General features: G+C 42.3%; 1 protein-coding gene across 1 annotated transcript in view; it reads right to left on the bottom strand.

Moving 5' to 3' along the window:
- Positions 1-5,509: 5,509 nt before the first annotated feature.
- The window catches only part of ANGPT1 (angiopoietin 1), a gene marked incomplete at its 3' end in the record, with an annotated part of 146,321 nt that continues 128,727 nt past the window's right edge, over positions 5,510-23,103 (bottom strand). The window contains exons 8-9 of the mRNA XM_081012697.1: positions 16,058-16,188; positions 5,510-5,670 (exon numbers count right to left, since the gene is read on the bottom strand). Coding sequence (XP_080868823.1) covers positions 5,510-5,670; positions 16,058-16,188 — 292 coding nt within the window. The remainder of the gene's footprint in view (positions 5,671-16,057; positions 16,189-23,103) is intronic.

Here is a 23,103-nt window from a genome sequence, read left to right as displayed (position 1 = left end):
GTTATACCTTCAGAGAAGCTGAGTACAGCTGGCTTGAACTGGTTCTCTTATCTCTTCCAATTAAGGTCATGTTGATTATAAATATAAGCCAGAAGGAGCCTGGGTTTTACTTTCTCTTTCTATCTCTCTTCCTTTTGGTATGGTGTTCTGTACATAGTATGCTTTGTGTTAAGGTTTAGTCTTGTTATAAGTTTATAAGTTTTTGTAAGTGCTGCAACTGGATTTTTTATGGACTGTGCCAATCCTGAATGTACTGGATTTGTGACCATTATGCTCATTTGCCTTCAGATGAAAGTAAAAGCTCTGCTGGATGAAATATTAATTGCCTCCAGTCTATTTTTGGGGAACTCTGCTACGTGTTAAAGTTTTCCCCTCCTCTAGCGCTGGCGCAACAGGGATACCCGGCAATTGGCATGCAGGGGCATATTGGAACATATTTACAGCCTTATCCTCCATGAATTTGCCCAATCCTCTTTGAAAGCCATCCAAGCTGGTGCCTGTGGAGATCACACAGGGTCCCTGGACATTTGACGGTCTATTGATCCCCTTGCCACCTCTGTGCTCGCTTCCCCGCTGCCACCAACCCGTTACTGTCGGGTACACACTGAGTCCGGACAGTTGTTAAAATTAAATCAAATAAACAAGTTTATTTTGTAAGCATTAACAAGTATGGTTTCTCAGTTAATTTTCTTGTCAGTTTCTTATCCTTAGTTTCTTTACCGGCCTATACCTTCCTAATACCTTCTGACTGAATATCTCAACTTAACAGTCTCTCTCACTCTCTTACATCAGACTAGCCCAACCCATAGACTTATCCTCCCTCTCTCTTCTCTAACTCCAGACTGACTTCTTAACAACTTTAACTCTAACTCTAACTCCTCCCCTTGGGTCCCTATAGGTTAGTCATTTTACAATTAGTTAACCCTTTCCTTATGAACCCAGTATGATGTCACACACCTAGGAGGGCAAACGCCACAGTGCCCATTACTACTTTTTGTGGGACTGCATTCCATCGTTTACCTTGGTGCTGTGTGAAGAAGTACTTCCTTTTGTCTTTCCTGAATCTTCCAACAACCAGCTTCACTGGATGTCCCCAAGTTCTTGTAGTGTCAAAGAGGCTTGATCTTCTCAGCCCTCGGATTGCCAGCCTGAACTTCTGAATATTGTTCTACTTAGGTTTTCCCTCCTCTCAAATGTGGGCTACCACAAGAATGTATACTCCAAACACAGCAAAACACGGAGCCAACCAATGTGTTTTAAATGTTTTATTATAAAGGATAGGAAACCATGTTCCCATTTGTTCAAACTGAGATAAATAAACAGTAAATATCATGCTTGAGTTTTGACATTTCTTTTCCTTTATGATTTTTTAAAAAATTGTCCTTTGCAATACGATCTACACGATGGCATTCCTGATTTGGAGACTTAAAAAAAAAAAAGAACTTTTGAGAAGTAGCACACTTTTTGGACTTAAATGAAGACTGCTGGAATGAGAGAGAAACCAGAAGTATGAAGGAACCACTGAGCAAAGAACAAGCTAATCCTTCAGGCACGATAATGCAAAGCAAAATACATACGGATACATCAATACAAAAGACCTTCTAAACTTGAGAGACATTGAGCCATCACGGTTACAAATAATCCTGTGGTTACCCCCTTGTACTTCCAGGTTTTCAGTAGGAAACCTGTGCAAGCTTCATCATTCCCATAAATGGAAGCAAAGTAAGCTCCCTACCAGGGATGAAGAGGGTGGATAGTCAACTTTCTTAAGCACAACATTAGAAACACTTGTTGAACATTTTTTATTTCCTTCAAAAAGAGGCTCATGCTTCAGAGCAACCCACCTGTGTGCTCATTTCAACAAGGCCAGATTCCACTATTGTTTATTTATTAGTTATTCATTTCCATTTCTGAATCACTTGCTATAAAATAATTTGCAGTGATTCAACAGTTAAAAATATATCAAACATTAGACACAGTGAGTGGTCATCTCAAGTGACAGAGGCTGAGCGTGAGGGATTGACTGTGTCGGAAGGCAGAGCAATGTGTCTACACCACAGCCTGCCCTGCACTTCCCATGTTAGCCTGTTGTCTTCAGGAGTAGTGGAGCACATCAAACTTAAAAATGCCTGCTGGATCAGCCCAATGGCCCATTTAGTCCAGCATGGTGCTCTCACAGTGGACAACTGGATGCCTGTGGGAAACTCACAAACAGGATTTGAGCACAAGAGCACTTCCTATGGTTTCCAGCAACTGGTATTCAGAAACATTACTGTCTCCAACTATGGAGGCAGAATATAGCCATCAAGGCTAGTGGCCTGTCCCATTTAATGGGGGTGTGTGATGAGGGGGCACAAAGAAAACCTCTTGGAGGACCAGATGTGGTCTGCAGCCCACAGATTAGTCACTCCTAAAGTACACCCATAATGATATATGCAACACAGTTGAAAGTCAGAGTGAGACTTGTTGAACAGTGCTGAACACAGTGTTCTTACAACAAGGACTTCCTGAGATGCTGATTTGTAAATGATTTCCCCCATAAGATGATCCTTCCTCTCTCAGATACTTCTCATGGCGTAGAAAAGTTTGGATAATGATACCTTGATAGCTGGAAAAACCCCAATCTGCATATACATAAGGAATGTGTGCAGTGCACGTCCAATGCTTTGTTGATAGCATTTGCTCAGTGCCACACATGCACACAAGTTCCCGTCACACAGAAGATTTTACTGTGGGTTCCTTGAGTTCCCATTCACAATGGTTTCCCCATTTAACTTCTCATGCACACTGGAGCTCTGAAGTCTTGTCAACGTTTTGTGGACCTGATAAGTTCCTATGTATTCTGAAAATGCACATAGATGAATGCCAACTGAGCAAATAATATTGGATGTGGACCAGATGGTTTCACATACAAATGTATGGCCGGTCAGCTTTCTCTGACCCCCATTTTCTTAAAAAGGATAGCTCTCAAAAATAATGGAATGAGCCTAATTTTTACGTGTGAATGGTTATCTCACCCATTTCTGCAAGAGAAGGACCACAAGCTCTGTGGCAGAGTACATGGTTTAATACCTGACATCTGCAGGTAGAACTGGGGGAAACTCACATCTAAAACCCTAGAAAGATACTGATAGTTTGCACTGAAGCAGTGCTGAGCTAGAGGGACCTGTATAAGGCAACTTCCTATGTATGAGATTTTTCATGCACATGAGTCACAATAAATGAAGCATAGGTGTGTTTCCCTTGGGCCATATGTCTGTCTGAGCTGGTCGACAATGTACACAAGGAAGCACATGAAATTCTAGAAGTGCATACATTGAAGGCAAGTGTCAGGGGTTCAGGGACAGAGGCACAGGGTAGGCAGGAGATGGAGAGCGATGGGGATGAATCCCAGGACAGCGAGGAAGAGGATGACAATGACTCAAGAGATTCCATGAGTCTTTCCAGCGAATCAGAGGATTCCCAGAAGGGGGCGCCGGTGGTCAAGGCCAGGGGAGACCCAGGGGGGACGTGTCAGGAGCAGGGGGCCAGCGGGGGATCCCAAAGTGGCAGCTGGGCGTCAGGACCAGCCTCCCCGCCAGAGTGCAGCGAAGGGGGTGGAGGTTTCAGTGTATCAGGGGAAGCGGCTCCGGCAGCAGAGAAAGGAGGGAGGTCGGAGCAAGCCACCCTCCCGGAAGGGGAGGGGAGTAGTGAAGGGAGTAGTGTAGCTGTTAAAAGGAAGGTTAGAGGTTGGGCGCGCGCGCCAAGTTCAAATGTAGAGGCGCGCGGAAGTACAGGGAGCCCGGAGGAGGGGCCAGGTCCCAAAGCCCGCAGGAGGGGGCAAGAGCAGTCTGATTCCGCGTCAGAGGAATCCAGGAGGGGCGAAACCCCAGCGGGCAGAAAGACCCTGCGGAAAAGGAAAGAGAGAAAGAGGTGGAGCAGCGCAAGCCTCTTAAACTGGTGCGGGGCAGGGACAGATTCAGAAGGGACTTCAGCGGTCTAAGCCTAGCAGACGTAGGGCTGCGCGCCTCGGATGTGAAGCAAACAATGAACTGCAATAAACACTTTTGTATATAAGAAGAGATAGGCGTTGGTCTTTTGTGAGCTGAGACTTGAGGCAGCCTTGACAGCAAGTTAATCAGGAATCAACATTGTAGTACTAGAGCACAACAAACCCCTTCCATACAACTACCAAAAGCTACACGTTTATTGCAGCCCTACGTATGGGACATGATTCAGATGAGCACTTTTAAGTCCCATTCATTTCAAATAAAAGAGTTACACATAGGCTTAATTTTCCCACTGAAATTAATGCCTTTAACTTTGGCTACTCTGTGCCCATGCCCACTGCAATTACAATACATAACTGTAAGTATTCCCTTAGTTCTCCTGTATTTACTATTTCACAGCAGTAACTGAAGCACAGCAAAGAACTGATAGTCTCCTGCTTAACTTATTTTGCAGATTAAGGATGAATAACATAGAGAAGAAATGAAGGTCTAAAAGCAATTCAGAAGTAATTAACTCTAAAATGTGCACATGCAAAAACAACAACAAAACACTGCTTCATGAACCAAATCCAGTTGGAATATGTGGTTACGCCATCTGCATCCATGCCGTATATTTCAAAGGAAATTCCATTTGCAAAATAACCTTTATTTCACCTTACAAAATATCTGGGTTTGACATTCAGACTTCATTTGCTAGAGGCCAGAGCCGTAACAGTCAGAAAGAAAAATCCCTGGTTTCTTTTGTTATCATGCTATAAATCCCAGTTGAAGGATTATGCCAATTATCAGGATTACCTACATTCACCCCAGCCATGCAGGACCATTGACAACTCTCTGCACATTGCTCTTATCATTCTCTGTCCATCATGATTCACAGTCTCTTTATTGGGGGCATGTTTCACATTTGAAACTGACTTAATGAGAAATTGCTCCAACATACCATATTGATCCTACATTAAAGAGACGTTATCCATCTAAATGGTGTTTGCTGATACCAAGCAACGCTTTGAACGACCATCTTTGTGTTTCTTTTTTAAGGCACGTGTACCAATTAAAATAAATATCGGTTGTGCTTTTTTTTGCATAGATTCTGTGCTATTTCCTTCACTGACAAGCATCCTTTTCTCCACGGATGTTGGTGATGATGACGATGATGATGTATTTCTGCTTTACAAAATTTCATCTAGTTTAATCTGGCAGTTTTGTACAAGCAAACAAGCTTCTGTTCAAAAGTATTAGGTTCATTTGTGGCAACCGAACCGTAATGTTGTCCACTGATCTGTCGCAATAAACACCTTCGCTAGTCCAAGCAACCACAGTGTCATCTGCATCCTGGTGTGTTGGGTGGTGACTTGTGTCCGTTTACTGCAGCCTGTGACAGGGAAGATCTGAGTACTGATGGGCGGCTGCCATTTGATGCTTTCAGGAAGTCCTCACCCTCTGCTTCTGAAGGTCACATACGAAGTTCTTCAGAATATGGTAGCTATACTGCACATTGTTCTTGCTTTTGCTTGATGCGTTTAAAAGTCTAAGGGCCGGATCATCATAGTTGTGGAACGTAATGAATAACTGGGGCCTTTGAAGTAGTGCCATTTGATTCCATTTATTTTTCCATGGTGCTGCCCAGCAGAGTAGAACATTCCATTGAGATTGGAAGGCCCACAGGCATCAAACCACCATCCTGAAATCATTAAGAACAAAACCATTAGACCATACACCAACTAAGCATGCTCACTTTGGCTTGCAACATCACGCTGGCTGGCAAATGTGTAGAATCCAACTTGGTAAAGGCCGTGGAGGCCATGGTTTGAGTTTCTTCTTCTTTTTTTTGAAAAAGAAGAAATATTTTGAGGTTGGGATTCTAAGAACTGCACGAGTGGCTACATAAAAAACGGTCATAATAACAGAAATAGGAATAGCAGTACTCTGTGCCAAACAGCAGACTGTTTCTGAAAGTGAGGGAATTTTCAAAAAATATTTTGTTATGTGGCATACAGGTCTGCTTCTCTAAAAGAAAGGAACAACTATTCCAGTGGATACTGCAAACCCTTGACAGCAGCTAAATTTTGGGTCCTTGTCTGTAACCAGAGCTGATTCTAGATCAAATGACACTGAGCAAGACATCCTTCCATTTCTTTGACTTCTTAACATCTTATTTTGTAGTCATTTCACAACACTGACACCCCACGTGCATGCATTTCTAGAAGCTGATACATTTTCATGGGTGCACCTGCAAATCTATTCATTCATGTCATTGTCTCTAAACTTATGGAATAGAGCTCTTATGCCGGGCTGCCAGGCCACGTGACCAAACTGAATGGGGTTACGATCCAGCTAAGTCCATGGTTCTGCCCCCACTACACCCTTGGAATGCCCTTTTCGGGTGAATTATGCTTGTATCAGCTCAGCCAGCTTTGGTTCAGCCAGCTGAGTCCTGGCTGAGCCAGGATGAGCAAGTTTCACCATCATATTTTCAGCCTAAGCAGGGCCGGGGGCTTAATCAGCTGGGCCAGAGATCCACTGCATCCTAAATTGCTCATCCCAGTGAATCTTGCCATAGGATTGCTCCCTAAATGTATGAAAAAACTGCAAAGATTTTTTTTAACAGGGAAGCTTGTTTCTTTCCTTGATTAAGAAGCATACATGCTCCAGCCGTGTTTGTGGGGGATCACAACATTTCCTTCTTGAAAGTATAAAATTATGTGAGATCAAGTTTTGCCCTCTGAAGTTTTTTTGGGGTTGTTTAAATATTTGTAGCCAAACTTTAAAGAGGTAAACAATGGCTAAATAAATCATTCAGAAACAAACATTTGCAGACTCTTATTCTCGATGACACTCACTCAAACAAACTCAACTCGTTTTAATTAGAATACAGGGAAGGAACATATCACTTTACTAGCACAGTTTGGGCAAAGCAGAACTTTGTGCATTGCAGGGGGTTGGACTAGATGACCCTTAGGGTACATTCCAACTCTACAATTCTATTATTCTAAATCAAATCATACCCCCTGCAGTGCAGAAATCACAGCCAAAGATTCCCTGACAGATAGCCATCCAACCTCTGCTTAAAAACCTCCAACAATGGAGAGCCTACCACTTTCCATATGTCCATTCCACTGTCAAACAACTCTTACTACCAGAAAGTTCCTCCAAATGTTTAGCTGGAGTCTCCTTTCTTGTCATTTGAAAACATTAGTTTGGGTTCTACCTTCTGCTCCCTTCGGATACTTGAAGATGGCTATCATATCACCTCTCACTCTTCTGTTCTCCAGGCTAAACATAACCAATGCCTTCAACCATTCCTCATAAGGTCAGGTTGCCAGACGTCCCCGTTTCCCGGGGACAGTCCCTGGATTTACAAATCAGTCCCCATACAAAATCCATTGAAGTTGAAAAGTGTCCCCGGATTCATTGAAAAAAAATCTGGTAACCTTATATAAGGCTTGGTTTCCAGACCCTCTATCATCTTGGTCATCCATGACGATATGTTCACAGGCATAGAATCATGGGCTTGTAAGGGACTTTGGAGGCTATCCCATTCAACCCCCATGTTTCAGAGGCCTGACTGACCTCCCGTAGAAGTCGAGCAGTTAGTATTACCAGCACCATGTGGTGGAATACTCTTTCAGCAGAGATTCAACAGGTATGCTTGCTATTGACTTTCAGGCATCTCTTGAAGACAGGCCTATGCAACAGTATACCGTATTTTTCGCTCCATAAGATGCACTTTTTTCTTCCTAAAAAGTAAGGGGAAAGGTCTGTGCGTCTTATGGAGCGAATGCATGGTCCCTGGAGCTGAATTGCCCAGGGGCAAAAAGCAGATCATGGTGGGTTTCTTTGAAAGAGGGAAGTGGGTGTTGAAACAAAGCCGCTGATTAGCAATAAAGGAGACTGCCTGGGAGGGAGGAGGTAAAGACAGCAAACTTGCAAGGAGAGGAGACAGGAAGACTAAAGCAATGAGGAGAGAAATTAGAAGAACAGGAGGAGTAAAAGACTGCTCCAGCTAAGGAAAAGACACTAAGGCAAACAAGAGGGAAGGGAGTGTTGAAAGGAAGCAGCTGATCAGTAAGGGATCAGGAGGAAGATAAGGGAGGCTAGTGATAAAGGAGGCTGCCTGGGAAGGGGGAGGTAAAAGCCCATGGATCCTCAGGATTTTTACATTGGGTCACCCCAAATTCACCATCAGATCACATAGCATGTCCGTGGCTACAGCCTGCACCAAAAAAATCACGCACCCACTGTTGCCTGGCGCAAAAACGTGGTTACAAAGCACATAATTTTTTTGATCAGCCAGTCACTTTAACAATCATTTTGTACTGTTTATATGGTGTTTTATACTTTGTAGTATATATTGTTATACAGTGCCTTGTTATATTGTATGAATGGGTGGTATATAGCTACTTTTATAAACAAATAAATGAATAAAAGCCTTGTTAACACTGGTTTTACCCACTCACCCTTTCTTTCTGTTGTTTCTTATTTCCACTCCTTTTTGCCCTCCTTGATACCCCCACCCACCCCCCGCCAACAAAATTTAGACTTTCAGCAGATTTGTGGCAGGGACTCACCATGTACATTGATGAGAGAATAAAATAATGTGGACATTCCTCCCCCACCTCATATTACTTACAATTCTCCTTCCTCCCACCCTCCAACCTCTTTCCAAGCAAATCAATAAGGGATATGTGAAACTCCTGTGAGAACTGTTAGTACTCTTTCCAAAAAAAATTGGGCTACCCTCAAAAGCTGGTCACCTGAAAAGGAACCCCCACATTAGCCTTGAATTTCAGTTTAGGTAACGTTTCAGCGGTCACTCTAAGAGCCAAGCTAAATAGTGTGTGGGAGATCTCTGACCGGATCTCCTGAAATCTTTTCCTTTGGTTAAAAGCAGCCACCGTGGAAGCAATTTCACTTGACTTGCAGTTGCAGTGCTGGGGAGGGGATATTAATTTATCTCGCTGAGCTAAAACTCTGCACCCCCATTGGAAGCTGCTGTTTAGGTGGCAGGAAAAGCTATCTATAACATGGGATATTATCACCATAACCACTTTAAGAGTCATGGAGCATCCTGAAAACTGTAGGATGTTAAAGGTGATGACCTCACAGAACTATAATTCCCAGCGCCCTTAACAAACTACAATTCCCAGGATGCTCCATGCTTGTCACAGTATTATTAAAGTGCTTTTAATGTATGGATGTAGGTTATCTCCATTGCTGATAGCAGTTTGGGGACATTTTCGTCCAAGCAAAGCAGACTGAATCCAAATTTGCTTTTTACCAAATTTAAAAACTATCATGGTTCCCACTCACATCAAATCTAGTTTGGCCCTCAGACAAACTGTTCCTTCTACAAAGCACAATGCAGAGTGACCTGCAAGACAAGAATTCTGAAGCAAAGCAATGTATCAGAAGCATGGCTTCACTCATTACAAAAGTCCTTTTTTTGAAAGGAGTATATAGCAGGACAGCTTAGGTTTGTGCTTTTGGGGTTGAAGGCTAATAATGAAATAAAGAGATTTCCCCATCTCCCAAAGGGGAAGGAAGCCAGTCTGCACCTTTTGTTCCATTTAAACTAGAGGTTGCTTGTTTTGTGCAGCAACACAGCATCTGTGAACCTGCTGGAAGCATCTGCAGGGGAGCCTAGCAGAGCCAAGTAACAATCAAAACTGAGCACACACAGTTAGCAGAGCGGTGTGAGATTTCTTTGACTCCACGGAACAACACGGCGTCTTCCAAACTGAAATGCTTACTAACTTTTTTTTTTGTAAGAAAGAATAATAAAAATAATAAAAGGCACCTTTGGTGTTCAAGGATTCCCGTCCTATCTCTGGAGATGCAGGGGAATTAAACACAAATTTCTTTTTTTTGTGGGCAGAATGTGCTTCCCATGCGGCTTGTGCACTTTGTCAGCAGATCTGGTCCTCTGCATTCCATTCAAAGGAAAGGAGTCCTTGTTTTCTTTTTTAACCAGTGGTAACAATGATCAGCGCATAGCTCCAAGGTTTACGCGACTCTGTGCGTTTCGACCAGAGTGAATTTATGACTTGAGCCTTGCAAAGTAATTTCTTGCATTATTTTTTTTGAACGATACTTTGTAGGCTCCCCACCCCCGAAGTAACACTTCATAACAAGATCTTTGGGGAAGGATCATTGCCAAATACATTCTGGCATTCTGCTATTTTGATACAGCTGACCTCTCTTTGATTACAAAGCTATACCTAAGGGGCTAATAACCAAAGAAAAAGAAAGCAGCAGAGCTGATGTTTGACTGTAACAAGAGCATAATCTTGCAGAAATTTAAGACAAAGCTAAACATGGAAAAATCTAATCCTCGATTTCCCCCTCCCCCTTTCCAGAGCTGAGCCTGGAACACATAAGCGGCTCTCAGCTCCATTTACACTGTCAGGAGTATGGACCAGGAAAGTGGTATCTATTACCATTCAACTTCACAACAACCATCATAGCATGAAAGACAGACTTTCTTTGGGGATATTTTTCTTTTCTGAGCAAGGCAACCTAAACACTGTGTAATCCCAAAGCAGCCCTACATGACAAACTACCTAAATTATGCCTACAGGAATGATCTGCTAAAGTACGTACCACATTTAAGGACTCCCGGCTGACTTGCACAATTAAGTGGGGTCTCTTTTATAGGGTACTGGAGACATGTCTATTACAGTTTATCTATGTGGTCCAGCTCACACAAACATGTGTTGTTTATCCCTTCTTGACTGCCTCATCAAATCATTGCTCGTTTGCTTGGATGAGCTATCACAGTTTAATCCCCTCAGAGAAAACCTGCATCTCATGCAATTCCAACTCAAACAATGCTTTTCCAGTGAAGATGCTTCACACATTCAGCTGAGAGATCAAGTGAAATATATATATATATATATATATATATATATATATATATATGTAGGTGTGAACCAAGACAAAAGTCAGCACATGCTGAAACAGGTCCCAGGATGCTAACTTCCTGCCTTCCTGCTGACCTGGCTACAGGACAGATCTCCACATTTCCCCCATAGTTTCAAGTGTTTAAAAGTTGCCATTGCCTCAACGGTTCGATTTCTGCTAAGCAGCAACTGCAGCAACTGCAACTTATTCTGGAGAATAATGTGAGGGACGGTCTTTTTTAAACTCTACTTATGGTGCTATCCCCAGCCCAGCAACAGTAGACTGGCAGATAACTGCACAGATAAAACGGGGAAAGGGGAATTGCAGCCTGTTAAATTAATCCACATCCGAATTGCAGCCATCTCCCCTACAAATCTCTGAATTTTTCTCATACAGCTTAGGGAGTGGTGATTGACTAGATAGAATTGCAATCAGCTTCTGAGCTGGTCCATTTCATCCCCAGAGATATATTATACTGCCAGAATGATTCAATATAACTGGAAGGATTTTGCATTGTTCTTGGTGGTTCTATCATTCTAGAATTTTTTTTATTTTGTTGTTTTAAAAACACTTCAAATATTGTTATGGCCAATGGCTTCAATCATTTCAACAGTAAACATTTATTCATTCATACCAGAAATTATACTGGCCTAAAACAATCAAGGTTTGCTTTTTATGGACCTGTAGGGGGAGAGCAAGAAATAATTCTACTGATGTTTCTAAATCCTCATCCTTCTGTTTAGATTACTAGTTGAGCATCTGCTGATTTTAATTCAATATTCCTAACTAAAATATGTCTTATTTATTGGAACCACAGCATACCCTCCAACATTTCTCTGATGGAAATAGGGATATCCCATTCCATAATAATAATTTTACTATTTATACCCCACACATCTTACTGGGTTGCCCCAGCCACTCTGGGCAGCTTTCAACATATATAAAAACATTTTTTTAAAAAAACCTTCCCTATACAGGATTGCCTTCAGACAGCTCGGGAGTCAAATAACTCCATACCCTCCAACATTTATCCAAAGAAAATAAGGACATCCTACCATACCTTCTAACATTTTTGCGATGAAAATAGGGACATCCTAAGGAAAAAGCAGGATATTCCAGGATCAAATCAGAAACCAGGATGGCTTCTCTAAATCAGGGACATCCCTGGAAAATAGGACACTTGGCGGTTTACAATCTTTTGTCTTCAAGCTGGTTTCTATCTTTCTCTTTCTGAGGCAGAAAGTTCCACAACTAGAGATTGGATTTGGATTTGATATCCCACTTTATCACTACCCAAAGGAGTCTCAAAGCGGCTAACATTCTCCTTTCCCTCCCTCCCCCACAACAAACACTCTGTGAGGTGAGTGGGGCTGAGAGACTTCAGAGAAGTGTGACTAGCCCAGGGTCACCCAGCAGCTGCATGGGGTGGAGCGGAGATGCGAACCCAGTTCCCCAGATTACGAGACTACCGCTCTTAACCACTACACCACACTGGCTGTTGGGTATCTTGGAAATCCATCCAAAAAACAAAACAAAACCTTTTTCGGATGATTCTGAACTAGTTCACTCATGTATGCACATTGCTGGAGTTTGCCTAGTCTACATGAAAAGACTGACATCTGAAGGTATAGACTTACTATTGATAATGTCTGTTTGATGGGCCATTGGATAATATGACTGCTCCATCTCTGGTATTACGTCTGTGATGGCTCATGGGCACATACATTGACAGTGCAGTCAGAAAGTGATGAATGCACAGAACACTGATGAACTAGTTTTCAGTAGAAATGTTGTGTTCATGTCCCCAAGTTCAGGTTAAACTGGCTGCCTGCATGTGCACAACTCTCTCTCTCTCTCTCTCTCTCTCTCTCTCTCTCACACACACACACACACACACACAGAACTTTGCTTAGATCCTATGAAAAAGTAAATTTTTGTTTTGTATGTCTGTTCCTTAGAAAGAACACCCATTATGATAACATACAGCTCAACATTTAGCACATCCACACATGCAACAGGCAATGTAAAACACAACAGTTCAATGTCCTGTAACTATATGCCTACAAACTCTATGGACATTGGCTCCATAACTGTGGAGGCTGGTCCATTCATGGTCTGCCCTCAGCTAGTCTTCTCCTGCCTCCCTTCCTACTTACAAACCAGTCCAGGGGCTGAAATTGCCTGTCACTTTCTTCCTTCTAAGTCTCAGTGTTGTACATGAAGGAAGGAGGGGGCAAAACTAGAATGACTTGGCTCTGCCTGCCACTAGCTCTGTCTCTGCCTACGGTGGCTCCCTCTGCCTTCCGTCCTACCATTGACAATGTGCACCAGCCACCACGGCATTTAAATGTGATTTAAATATGCAAATGGCCTTAAATATGGCCTTGTCTTAATAATAAATGTGCTCAGTACTTCTACGAGTTTTCAATGGAAAAGACCTGTTTTGATGGTTCAGTGAAGATTGTAAACCTTTTTGGAAACAGACTGCTCTACTTTTGCGATCTGTATATACTCCACAGCACTGTAGGTAATTATGATGATCATAACAGGTCAACAAAAGCAGCATCAAGGGACCTTTTATATCCTGTTGCAAACCTCTGAGCCAGGTATGCCAGCACAAAGCAATAGACTGTGGTAGATCTACCTGCTCTAAATCTTGCTTGGCCTTCCATAATTACCTCTTTTGGTTCCACCCAGCCTATCAAATGATTGCATGAATGGCATGCAAACATTTTAGATGCAAAATAAATAATGGCTTTTGGAATACTACCTAGAAGGATCAGAGCATTAACTATAGAGTTTTCTACACAGAGCTTTAAAGTTTGGCCAAACTTGAAGCCCACTGTTCCACATCATGCTGGAAAGAGAAATTCAATCAAGTTGTTGAGCTGGCGGAAGCCAACACAATGAGTCCCCTCAGTGCAATGGGACTTTCCCCTCTCTCCTCCCCAACACCCTCCCCAAATCTGCTTGGGAGGGTTGGGAGATTGTTCCATCTGGCAAGCAGAAATGTTTGTGCTGATGGAGCTAACACCTTTGCACGACACTGAATTCTACCCAAAGTCTTCTCCTGTTGGCCTTGTTATTTCTTAGCCTTTAAATCAAGTGTTTAACTTTTGCTGAATTGATAAATGATCTCTCCTCCCACCATGCATCAACCAGATTTGTCCTAGAGGTCCCCCCCAACCCTCTGGAGCAGATCTGGGTAGAGTAAAGAGGGAGGAGAGGGGGGCAGAAATCCCATTGCACAAGAAGAAATCTTTGCAGTGATGGGACGTTGCACTTGAATATTGCAATTAGTTTTATACACATTTGTTGCATTAATCATATAACAAGATCAAATATATTTCATTTCAGAATGTCATCATACCTTCCTATGTTCCTAAGTTCTACTCTATGTCTAGTCAAAATCACATGTTTGTAATTCAATCCAATTATTTTAGGTCCCATCCTTTGAAGCAACATAAAATGAACCTGCTTTATCACAGCTCAGTTGGTAGAGCGTGAGACTCTTAATCTCAGGGCTGTGGATTTGAGCCCCACGTTGGGTGAAAGATTCCTGGATTGTAGGGGGTTGGACTCAATGATCCTTGTGGTCCTTCCAGCTCTATGATTCTGTAATCTCTGTGGCAGCCCTTCAGTTATTTGAAGATGTCTATCGTGTCACTTTTTAATTGCTTCTTCTCCAGGCTAAATATCCCCACCTCCTTCAAACTTTCCTCAAGGGACTTTGGCACTAAAAGATTTAACAACAGTACAGAATAAATTGAGGCTTCCCAGTTGTAGTTTTTAATCTCCGGTTTTTCCAGTCTCCATCTCTGATCATCTCTTTTGTCACTTGCTACACATAAAATATTTTGCTCATCTCCCAGAGACTACAAAACCCTCCAGGCTGTCAAGATAGCTGCAGAACTTGTGTATATTTTATAGAATTCATAATCAAAAGGCTGTCTATGGTGTTGCCAAAACCAACAGAAAGTCTGATAAGGCTTTCTACTGTCTAAGATACAATTATTTTACAAGATGAATTATTTTTATTACATAGTTATCACAGCCACTTTTTGTTATCAGACAGTTTGTTGTGACAAAAGAATTGAACGGATCTTTCTACGGTTCAGTGTTGTGAAGTGCTCAAAGCGCTATCTCACAGGAAGCTGGCTGTACGTTGCAAATCCATGAAAAAAAATAACCCATCATATCCTATTTAAAGATGTTTATTCACAATCAATTAGTAGCACCGACCCTGAAAAAATGACTCAAGCATCGTTAGTCATACAGCTGACAAAAACGGGTAAAAGCATCTCCTTATATGTCCATATAGCTTTTTCTTACTTGGAAGCTTTGCACAAGAAATTACTAGGACTCACTTCAAATGTCTAGGATCACCCTGGCAGGGGGCATCTTGGTTACTAACTCAACATTCCCAGTGAATTTCCCATTGGACTCTTATCAATACATCAGCAGTATTGTTTTTGTTTGGCGCTATAAATCATATACCAAGATGATAGTGACTTGAGATCAGATGACACCCCCACCGTCCACCCCAACATCATCACCACTATCATTTGTAACAAGCAGCCATGGGGAGGGGCAGATGACAAAATCAGAAACTGGAACTGAAATCCCAAGTGTTCACTTATTTGTCCCATTTCCAGAATAGAAATAAATCTAGTGAACATAAATAAATACTGTGGTCCCAATCCAAATCTAACAAAAATGTTGTGAGACAGGAGACCCAAAACCAAGTCTCCATTATCTTCACCTTTGGCCCTGCATCTTTCCTTAAAAAAAAAGAAAAAGATTTAAATCAATTCGTCACTTCTTAGAAGGTAGAGAGCAGTAACAGAAGCAGAAGATAGCTCAGTAACAGAAAAAAAACGTTGAACACACCAGGTTTCACAAGTCTTAACAAGGCTCCCTTAAAACCCTGCAGATGTTTCCCCTAAGGAGGAAGACCAATTTCCCATTGATTTTCAGTGAAACTTTAGCTAAAGGAATCTCAGTAAGCCGAAAAGAACTTCTGTTTGAAGCCCTTTGGAAAACTGTTGGTAGCAGTGGGCTAGAAGGATTAGAATCATGATTCAGTAGAAAGTAGCTCTTTCTCCATTCATCTTTTGATCCATCCATCCCTTTATTATGAGTGTTTTTTTTTATCATTTGATGCTTACCTCCTGTTAGCATAAGGGCACATTTGCACATGCAGTTGTCATTGTCAGCATCTTTGGTACTGAAGTCAGCTCCGTGCAGTATCAAGCTGCTCTGTTTTCCTGCGGTTCCTGAATGACCTTTTAGATACAGCCTACAAAGAGACAGGAGAGGTTCTTCATGTTATCCAATACATCCACACAATGAACCACACTTGATTTGGAATTCTGTGGTGGTGACAAGTCAGGAAGATTCCCAAAATCCTGAAAATGCTGCGGGTCAGTGAAATCATATTTCAGCCATATCATTATGACTTAACTAATTTGTGATTTCCCCCACTGTGTACCACAGACTTAGAATGGCTCACACTAGGGCTGGATCTTGACACATCAAAGAAGCATTTCAGTTTAAAGAAATGTAAATTTAAACAGGGAAAACAGGTAGAGGAAAACGGGACTCCATGTCGCCATCCGGTGGCACAATGTTATATCACACATACAACACATATAAATGACTTTTTCTTTACCAGTCTAGCTGAGTCCTAGAACTCATGGACATACAATGAAGGTGAAGGTCGGAAGATTCAGGAGAGACCAAAGAAAGGAATTTTTCACACAGTGTGCAGTTAAACTACGGAATTGGTTCCCACAGAAAGTAGTGATGGCCACCAACTAAGGTGGTTTTAACAGAGAATTAAATAAGTCCCAGCAAAGGAAGAATGGATACAAAAACTTATGGAATATGCAGAAATGGCGAAACTTACTGGAAGAATAAGAAATCAAGGTAACAAACTTTTTATAAAAGAACGGAAAGGGTTTATTGAATATTTACAGATAAATTGTAAACAGATAAAAACACAGGCAGGGTGGTTGTAATAACCTGCAGCTACATAACAGTATATATTTAAAGAAGATAAATCAATGAGTTAAGTTAATTTGGATATGCAGAAGATATTAAAAATAAAGTTAAGGGAACCTGCAGAAAGAGGGGGAAGGAAGTCAGGTTCTAAAATGTCAGAATGATTGTAAGATCAGTGAAATGTATATGTCTGAAAAGTATAAATAAAATGTTAAAAAAGTAAAAAAAAAAGGGATTCACAAGTTCATGGAGGATCAATGGCTGTGATCTGTGATGGCTTTGTTCTACCTAGAAGGTCATCTGTCATGGATGCTTTAACTGAGATTCCAACATCGCAGGGGGTTGGACTAGATTACCACTGAGTCCCTTCCAACTCTACGATTCTTTAATTCTACCTCCACTGGTGATGGCAGTGTGCTCCTCAACTCAGTAGCTGGGAATTGAAAGACAGCAGGTCCTGCTTGCAGACTTCCCAGAAGCTTCTATCTGGTTGGCCGCTGTTAGAACAGGATACTGTATTAGATGGGCCATTGGGCTGATCCAGGAGGGCTTTTATTGTGTTCTTAGATGATTGCACTGTCAGCTACACAATGCCCATTCCCAACTAAGAGAACGCTGCTGCATAATCCCTTTACACACAGCCAGAATTGGATCAGTAAGGGGAGAATTAAGGGCACTACGTTGGAAAGAATGCAGCCAATCAAAATGGCAAGATAAATCCAATGTAGGGGAAGTTCCAAATGCAGGGCTGAGATAAAGTATCTTGGAAAAAGTCAGAGAAAGGCTGGGCATAAAAACAGTCACGCTTTATGAGGCACAGTTGAAATGCAGTGCCAATTAGATATTGTTTTCTAAAGCAATACACAGGCTACATTTTTGGAGCAATAAGTATTCCGCTGGTCCTTATGCTTTTTTTGTTGTTGCTTGAATATAAACAAACTAAATTGAGATTAAAGCCTTCTAGATTTACTGAACTTGGACTCTCTTGGCTTATTTTGGTAAATGATCTTACTTTTTTTTCCCCCTAGAGGAAAATAAACTCCTTCGGAATAGTGCTGATAGAAAAATGACTCCGGAACATGGTATCTACAAGCTTATTTTAAACTGTCACAGATCGTCAGTACATCACCCCCTGCCAAGCTCACAGAAGCAAATGTCAGCAGAAATAGTGGAACCTGGCTTTTTGACACCATTTAAAGAACTCTGGCTAAATCCCATCATGAAGTCAATAGCCGAAAGTGCTAAAAAAAGAGCCAGGGGTTTCTTAAACTGGATGTATAGAAACTCCATGAGAATTTTTGCTCAACTTAAATCCAAACTGGTCATGGCATAATCTGCACATGAACAAATAATCTTGTCATGTTTATAGCATGTAGGTCATTGCTGTTGTTTTGCTATGTCATTATGAAAGTGTTTTCGTACTGTTTGTTTGAAACGCAGCCTTGTTTTCTTTGTTGCAAGCTGCTTTGAGCATAATTTTATTTTGTGGGAAATCGGTATAGAAAGAGCATGAATGGAAATGAATGAATGAACACAGAACACAGAAGGTCCCATATTCACTACCCATGTAGTGAATGGACCTGGGAGACCAGAGTTCGAATCCCCACTCGGCCATGTGTTGGGGCATGTGCAGAGTGCCCATTCAACACGCCAGCAGATTGTGCAAATGGAAAAAACCCAGGATGCGGTTGTCAAAGAAAAAACCCAGACAGTTTGGGGAGGGTCAGTTCCTTTACTGACAGGCAGTCCAAAATATAATGCTGTTCCTCAGCTTAGCAGTAACATACTGTACAGCTGTGGTATAAAGTACAGTGGTACCTCGGGTTACATACGCTTCAGGTTAAAGACTCTGCTAACCCAGAAATAGTGCTTCAGGTTAAGAACTTTGCTTCAGGATGAGAACAGAAATCATGCTCCGGTGGTGCGGCAGCAGCAGGAGGCCCCATTAGCTAAAGTGGTGCTTCAGGTTAAGAACAGTTTCGGGTTAAGTACGGACCTCCGGAACGAATTAAGTACTGTATTTTTTGATCTATAAGACTCACCTTTTCCCTCCTAAAAAGTAAGGGGAAATGTGTGTGCATCTTATGGAGCGAATGCAGGCTGCGCAGCTTTCCCAGAAGCCAGAACAGCAAGAGGGATCGCTGCTTTTGCTGCGCAGCGATCCCTCTTGCTGTTCTGGCTTCTGGGATTCAGAATATTTTTTTTCTTGTTTTCCTCCTCCAAAAACTAGGTGCGTCTTATGGTCTGGTGCGTCTTATAGAACGAAAGATACAGTACTTAACCTGAGGTACCACTGTAACCCTACCTCAGTCTGTCCCAACAGACTGAGGTAGCTTACAGCAAAATTAAGAAAATGTATTTCCAGCAAAATGTCCTCCTAGTGGCGTTCCAACACAGAATTGGTTCTAGCCAAGGGGTGGGGATCCAGTGGAACGTGCTACAAACACAAGGGTATTTATACTTTAGATTGTGCTGAGTCACTCACAAGTTTGCTGACTCACACTTATCCAGCTGCAGGGAAAGGACAATCACAGCTAAAGTAACCCTTTCTTGTCCTTTTTCTCTGCATGCATAACTCTTATACACATAGATTGTCTTTCATAGTTTTTATAGGAGGGGAAAGAGGACTAATTAAAGGGTCAAACGACACCATTAAGTTCACTGGGTGACTTTGGGCCAGTCATTGCTTCTCAACTTAACATTTCTCACTGGTTTGCCAGTACCAGAGCTCAAAGAAAAGCAATCTTTGCCCTGCCCTTTTAGATTAGCAGTATGTGCTACTTCAGTATCTGCACAGAGAAAGACTTTGCAATTGGGATAGTGGTGGGTCAAGACTGATTGGTAAGGAAGCTTCTAAAAATCCCCCCAATTGAACTTTGAATTAATTAATAATGTTGAATATTGTAGACCAGGCTTAGACAAGCTAGTCCCTACCAGATGTCTTGGATAACCACACCCATCATCCCTGAGCATTGGCTATGCTGGCTGGTGCTGATGGGAGTTGTAGTTCAGGCCGAGGGAGCTGACGTTTGTCTGCAGACAGCTTTCTAGGTTATGTAGCCAGCATGACTAAACAGCTTCTGGTGCAACGGGACACCGTGGCAGAAATCAGAGCACACGGAAACACCATTTACCTTCCCGCCACAGCAGTACCTATTTATCTACTTGCGCTGGTGGGCTTTCGAACTGCTAGGTTGGCAGAAGCTGGGACAGAGCAATGGGAGTTCACTCCATCGTGGGGATTTGAACCGCCGACCTTCCAATCAGCAAGCCCAAGAGGCTCAGTGGTTTAGACCACAGCGCCACCCGCTGTGGGAATGAGAACCACCTCATTCCCCCATAATGTTCATAGAATCATAGAATCATAGAATCATAGAGTTGGAAGAGACCACAAGGGCCATCGAGTCCAACCCCCTGCCAAGCAGGAAACACCACCAGAGCACTCCTGACATATGGTTGTCAAGCCTCTGCTTAAAGACCTCCAAAGAAGGAGACTCCACCACACTCCTTGGCAGCAAATTCCACTGTCGAACAGCTCTTACTGTCAGGAAGTTCTTCCTAATGTTTAGGTGGAATCTTCTTTCTTGTAGTTTGGATCCATTGCTCCGTGTCTGCTTCTCTGGAGCAGCAGAAAACAACCTTTCTCCCTCCTCTATGTGACATCCTTTTATATATTTGAACATGGCTATCATATCACCCCTTAACCTCCTCTTCTCCAGGCTAAACATGCCCAGCTCCCTTAGCCGTTCCTCATAAGGCATCGTTTCCAGGCCTTTGACCATTTTGGTTGCCCTCCTCTGGACACGTTCCAGTTTGTCAGTGTCCTTCTTGAACTGTGGTGCCCAGAACTGGACACAGTACTCCAGGTGAGGTCTGACCAGAGCAGAATACAGTGGCACTATTACTTCCCTTGATCTAGATGCTATACTCCTATTGATGCAGCCCAGAATTGCACTGGCTTTTTTATATGTTAGATGAGTCATTCGTTGGGGTATCTGGTGATAAAATTCATATAATAATTTTAATAATTTTTGCATGTAGGGGAAAGTTAACTATACAGTGGTACCTCGGGTTAAGAACTTAATTCGTTCCAGAGGCCCGTTCTTAACCTGAAATGGTTCTTAACCTGAAATGTGCTTTTGCTAATGGGGCCTCCTGCTTCTGCTGTGCCGCTGGTGCACGATTTCTGTTCTTATCCTGGGGCAAAGTTCTTAACCTGGAGCAACCACTTCCTGGTTAGCGGAGTAACCCAAAGTGTCTTTAACCCAAAGCGTCTGTAACCTGATGTATCACTGTAAAGGAGAAAAAAACCCTGATTACTGAAAGAGGAGAATGGACTAAATTCTTTCCTTGATCTCTCCCACAGCTGTCTATATTTATGACATTCTTCCAGTCTAATAGCATAATTGTGTTTTACCAGAAGTTCTCTTCGGGCCTTTGCAATTTTGAGTTTTGATTTCTCTAGTGTTAATGGCTTAACATATCTTTCACATCATGCTACAGAGATGGTTTCCAGTACAGATGGAAGGGAGATTGTGGTTGATAGGAGACTGTGCAGTGAGACACCGCTAAATGAGTATCTGTAACAGAACACACATGGAACTGAATTCTAAGTGAGAAACAGAAAGAGAGGGCAATTCACATGTGGAGAAAAGATTGCCGCAGTCGGGACTTTTTAAGTTTAGGCAAAAGGCGAGGAAGGGGATTGTTATGTACTGAGTTGAATAGGATCCAAAATGCAGCAGTCTGATTGGTCCTAGAACAATAGGATCCAGAATGCAGCAGTCTGATTGGTCCACAGGAGCAACCCAATCCAGCTCCAGGTGGAAGTGAATCCGCAACCTGATTGGCCTACAGGTGAATCCCAGAATTAGCCAATCACGTGGGGCCCATTGTGTAAATAATGTATATAAAGCAGGCATACTGGGGGAACTTCCATTCCTCCTCACCACTATGAGCTGAATAAAGAACATGAAATCCACTCTTCAGTGGATTTCAGAGATGATTATGCAAGGTACGGAGAAAGTGGACTCGTTGACATCAAATACAGATGAATACTGAAAGATTCACCAAGAGCACTAAGGCTCCAATTCTATAGGCAGGTGAGCACCAAAGGTGGACAAACTGCCTTGTCAAATGCCAGCAGAGTAACAGTGAACGGAGCCTGCAATTTGTCTCTGTGCCTTCTTTAGGAATTTTCCTCCCATTTGTAACAATGTGAATGTAATTTGCTGTGCCAGCTATGAGAGTGGACTTTCCTCCCTGGAGGAGGGGGAATGGCATGGATCCTTCCTCTCATCATCCCCAGCATGCTCTGCATCAGCATCCTTTTTGCCTCCATCAACATCTACTGACTGTTGGTGAAGACTGGACCAAAGCGGTGAGGTCTCCTAGTCTGAGAAAGGAAATCTCTCCCCAGCTTCATACACAGAGATCTGCTTTATCCTATAGTCTCTGCAATGCCCCCTTCCTCTTGGACCCTAGGCCCCAGAACTAATTGCAGGCCCCAGAACTAATCATATTTTATTATTATTATTATTATTATTATTATTATTAAATAAATAAATAAATAATTTATTTGTACCCCGCCCATCTGGCTGGGTTTTCCCAGCCACTCTGGGCAGCTTCCAACAAAGATTAAAAAATACATAAAAATGTCACACATTAAAAACTTCCCTGAACAGGGCTGCCTTCAGATGTCTTCTAAATGTCAGGTAGTTGTTTATCTCTTTGACAACTGGTGGGAGGGTGTTCCACAGGGTGGGCGCCACTACCGAGAAGGCCCTCTGCCTGGTTCCCTGTAACTTTGCTTCTCACAATGAGGGAACCGGCAGAAGGCCCTCGGCACTGGACCTCGGCACTGGACAAAGACAACAGATTCAGAATCCAGCAAATAAAATCTGGAGCTGGATTCAAATATGTTTACTCAGAAGCAAACAAACTCTTTGCCTGGAACTGGACCTTTTAATGAGATATTTAGGAAAACTTCCTTTATTTCTAAGGGTTATATTTCCAAGTGAGTTACCCAAAGGGGTTGACTAATTCCCCTGGGACGAAATCTAGACATCTATCTGTTCTGATTAGCTTGGGTCTTCTAAGGAGGCCTCAAAAGGCAACAACTGGTCCAGATTATGCTTGAGTGATGTCCTAATTCTGATTTATTGCTTTAACTACTAAACACTTTTTATCTAGAGGTAAAAGGAGAGAGAGA

The sequence above is a fragment of the Podarcis pityusensis genome (genome assembly GCF_964106645.2).
Source record: "Podarcis pityusensis genome assembly, chromosome: 7".
Taxonomy (NCBI): Eukaryota; Metazoa; Chordata; class Lepidosauria; order Squamata; family Lacertidae; genus Podarcis; species Podarcis pityusensis.
The sequence above is the reverse complement of the archived record's forward strand: the minus strand, read 5'-3'. Positions and strand labels throughout refer to the sequence as shown.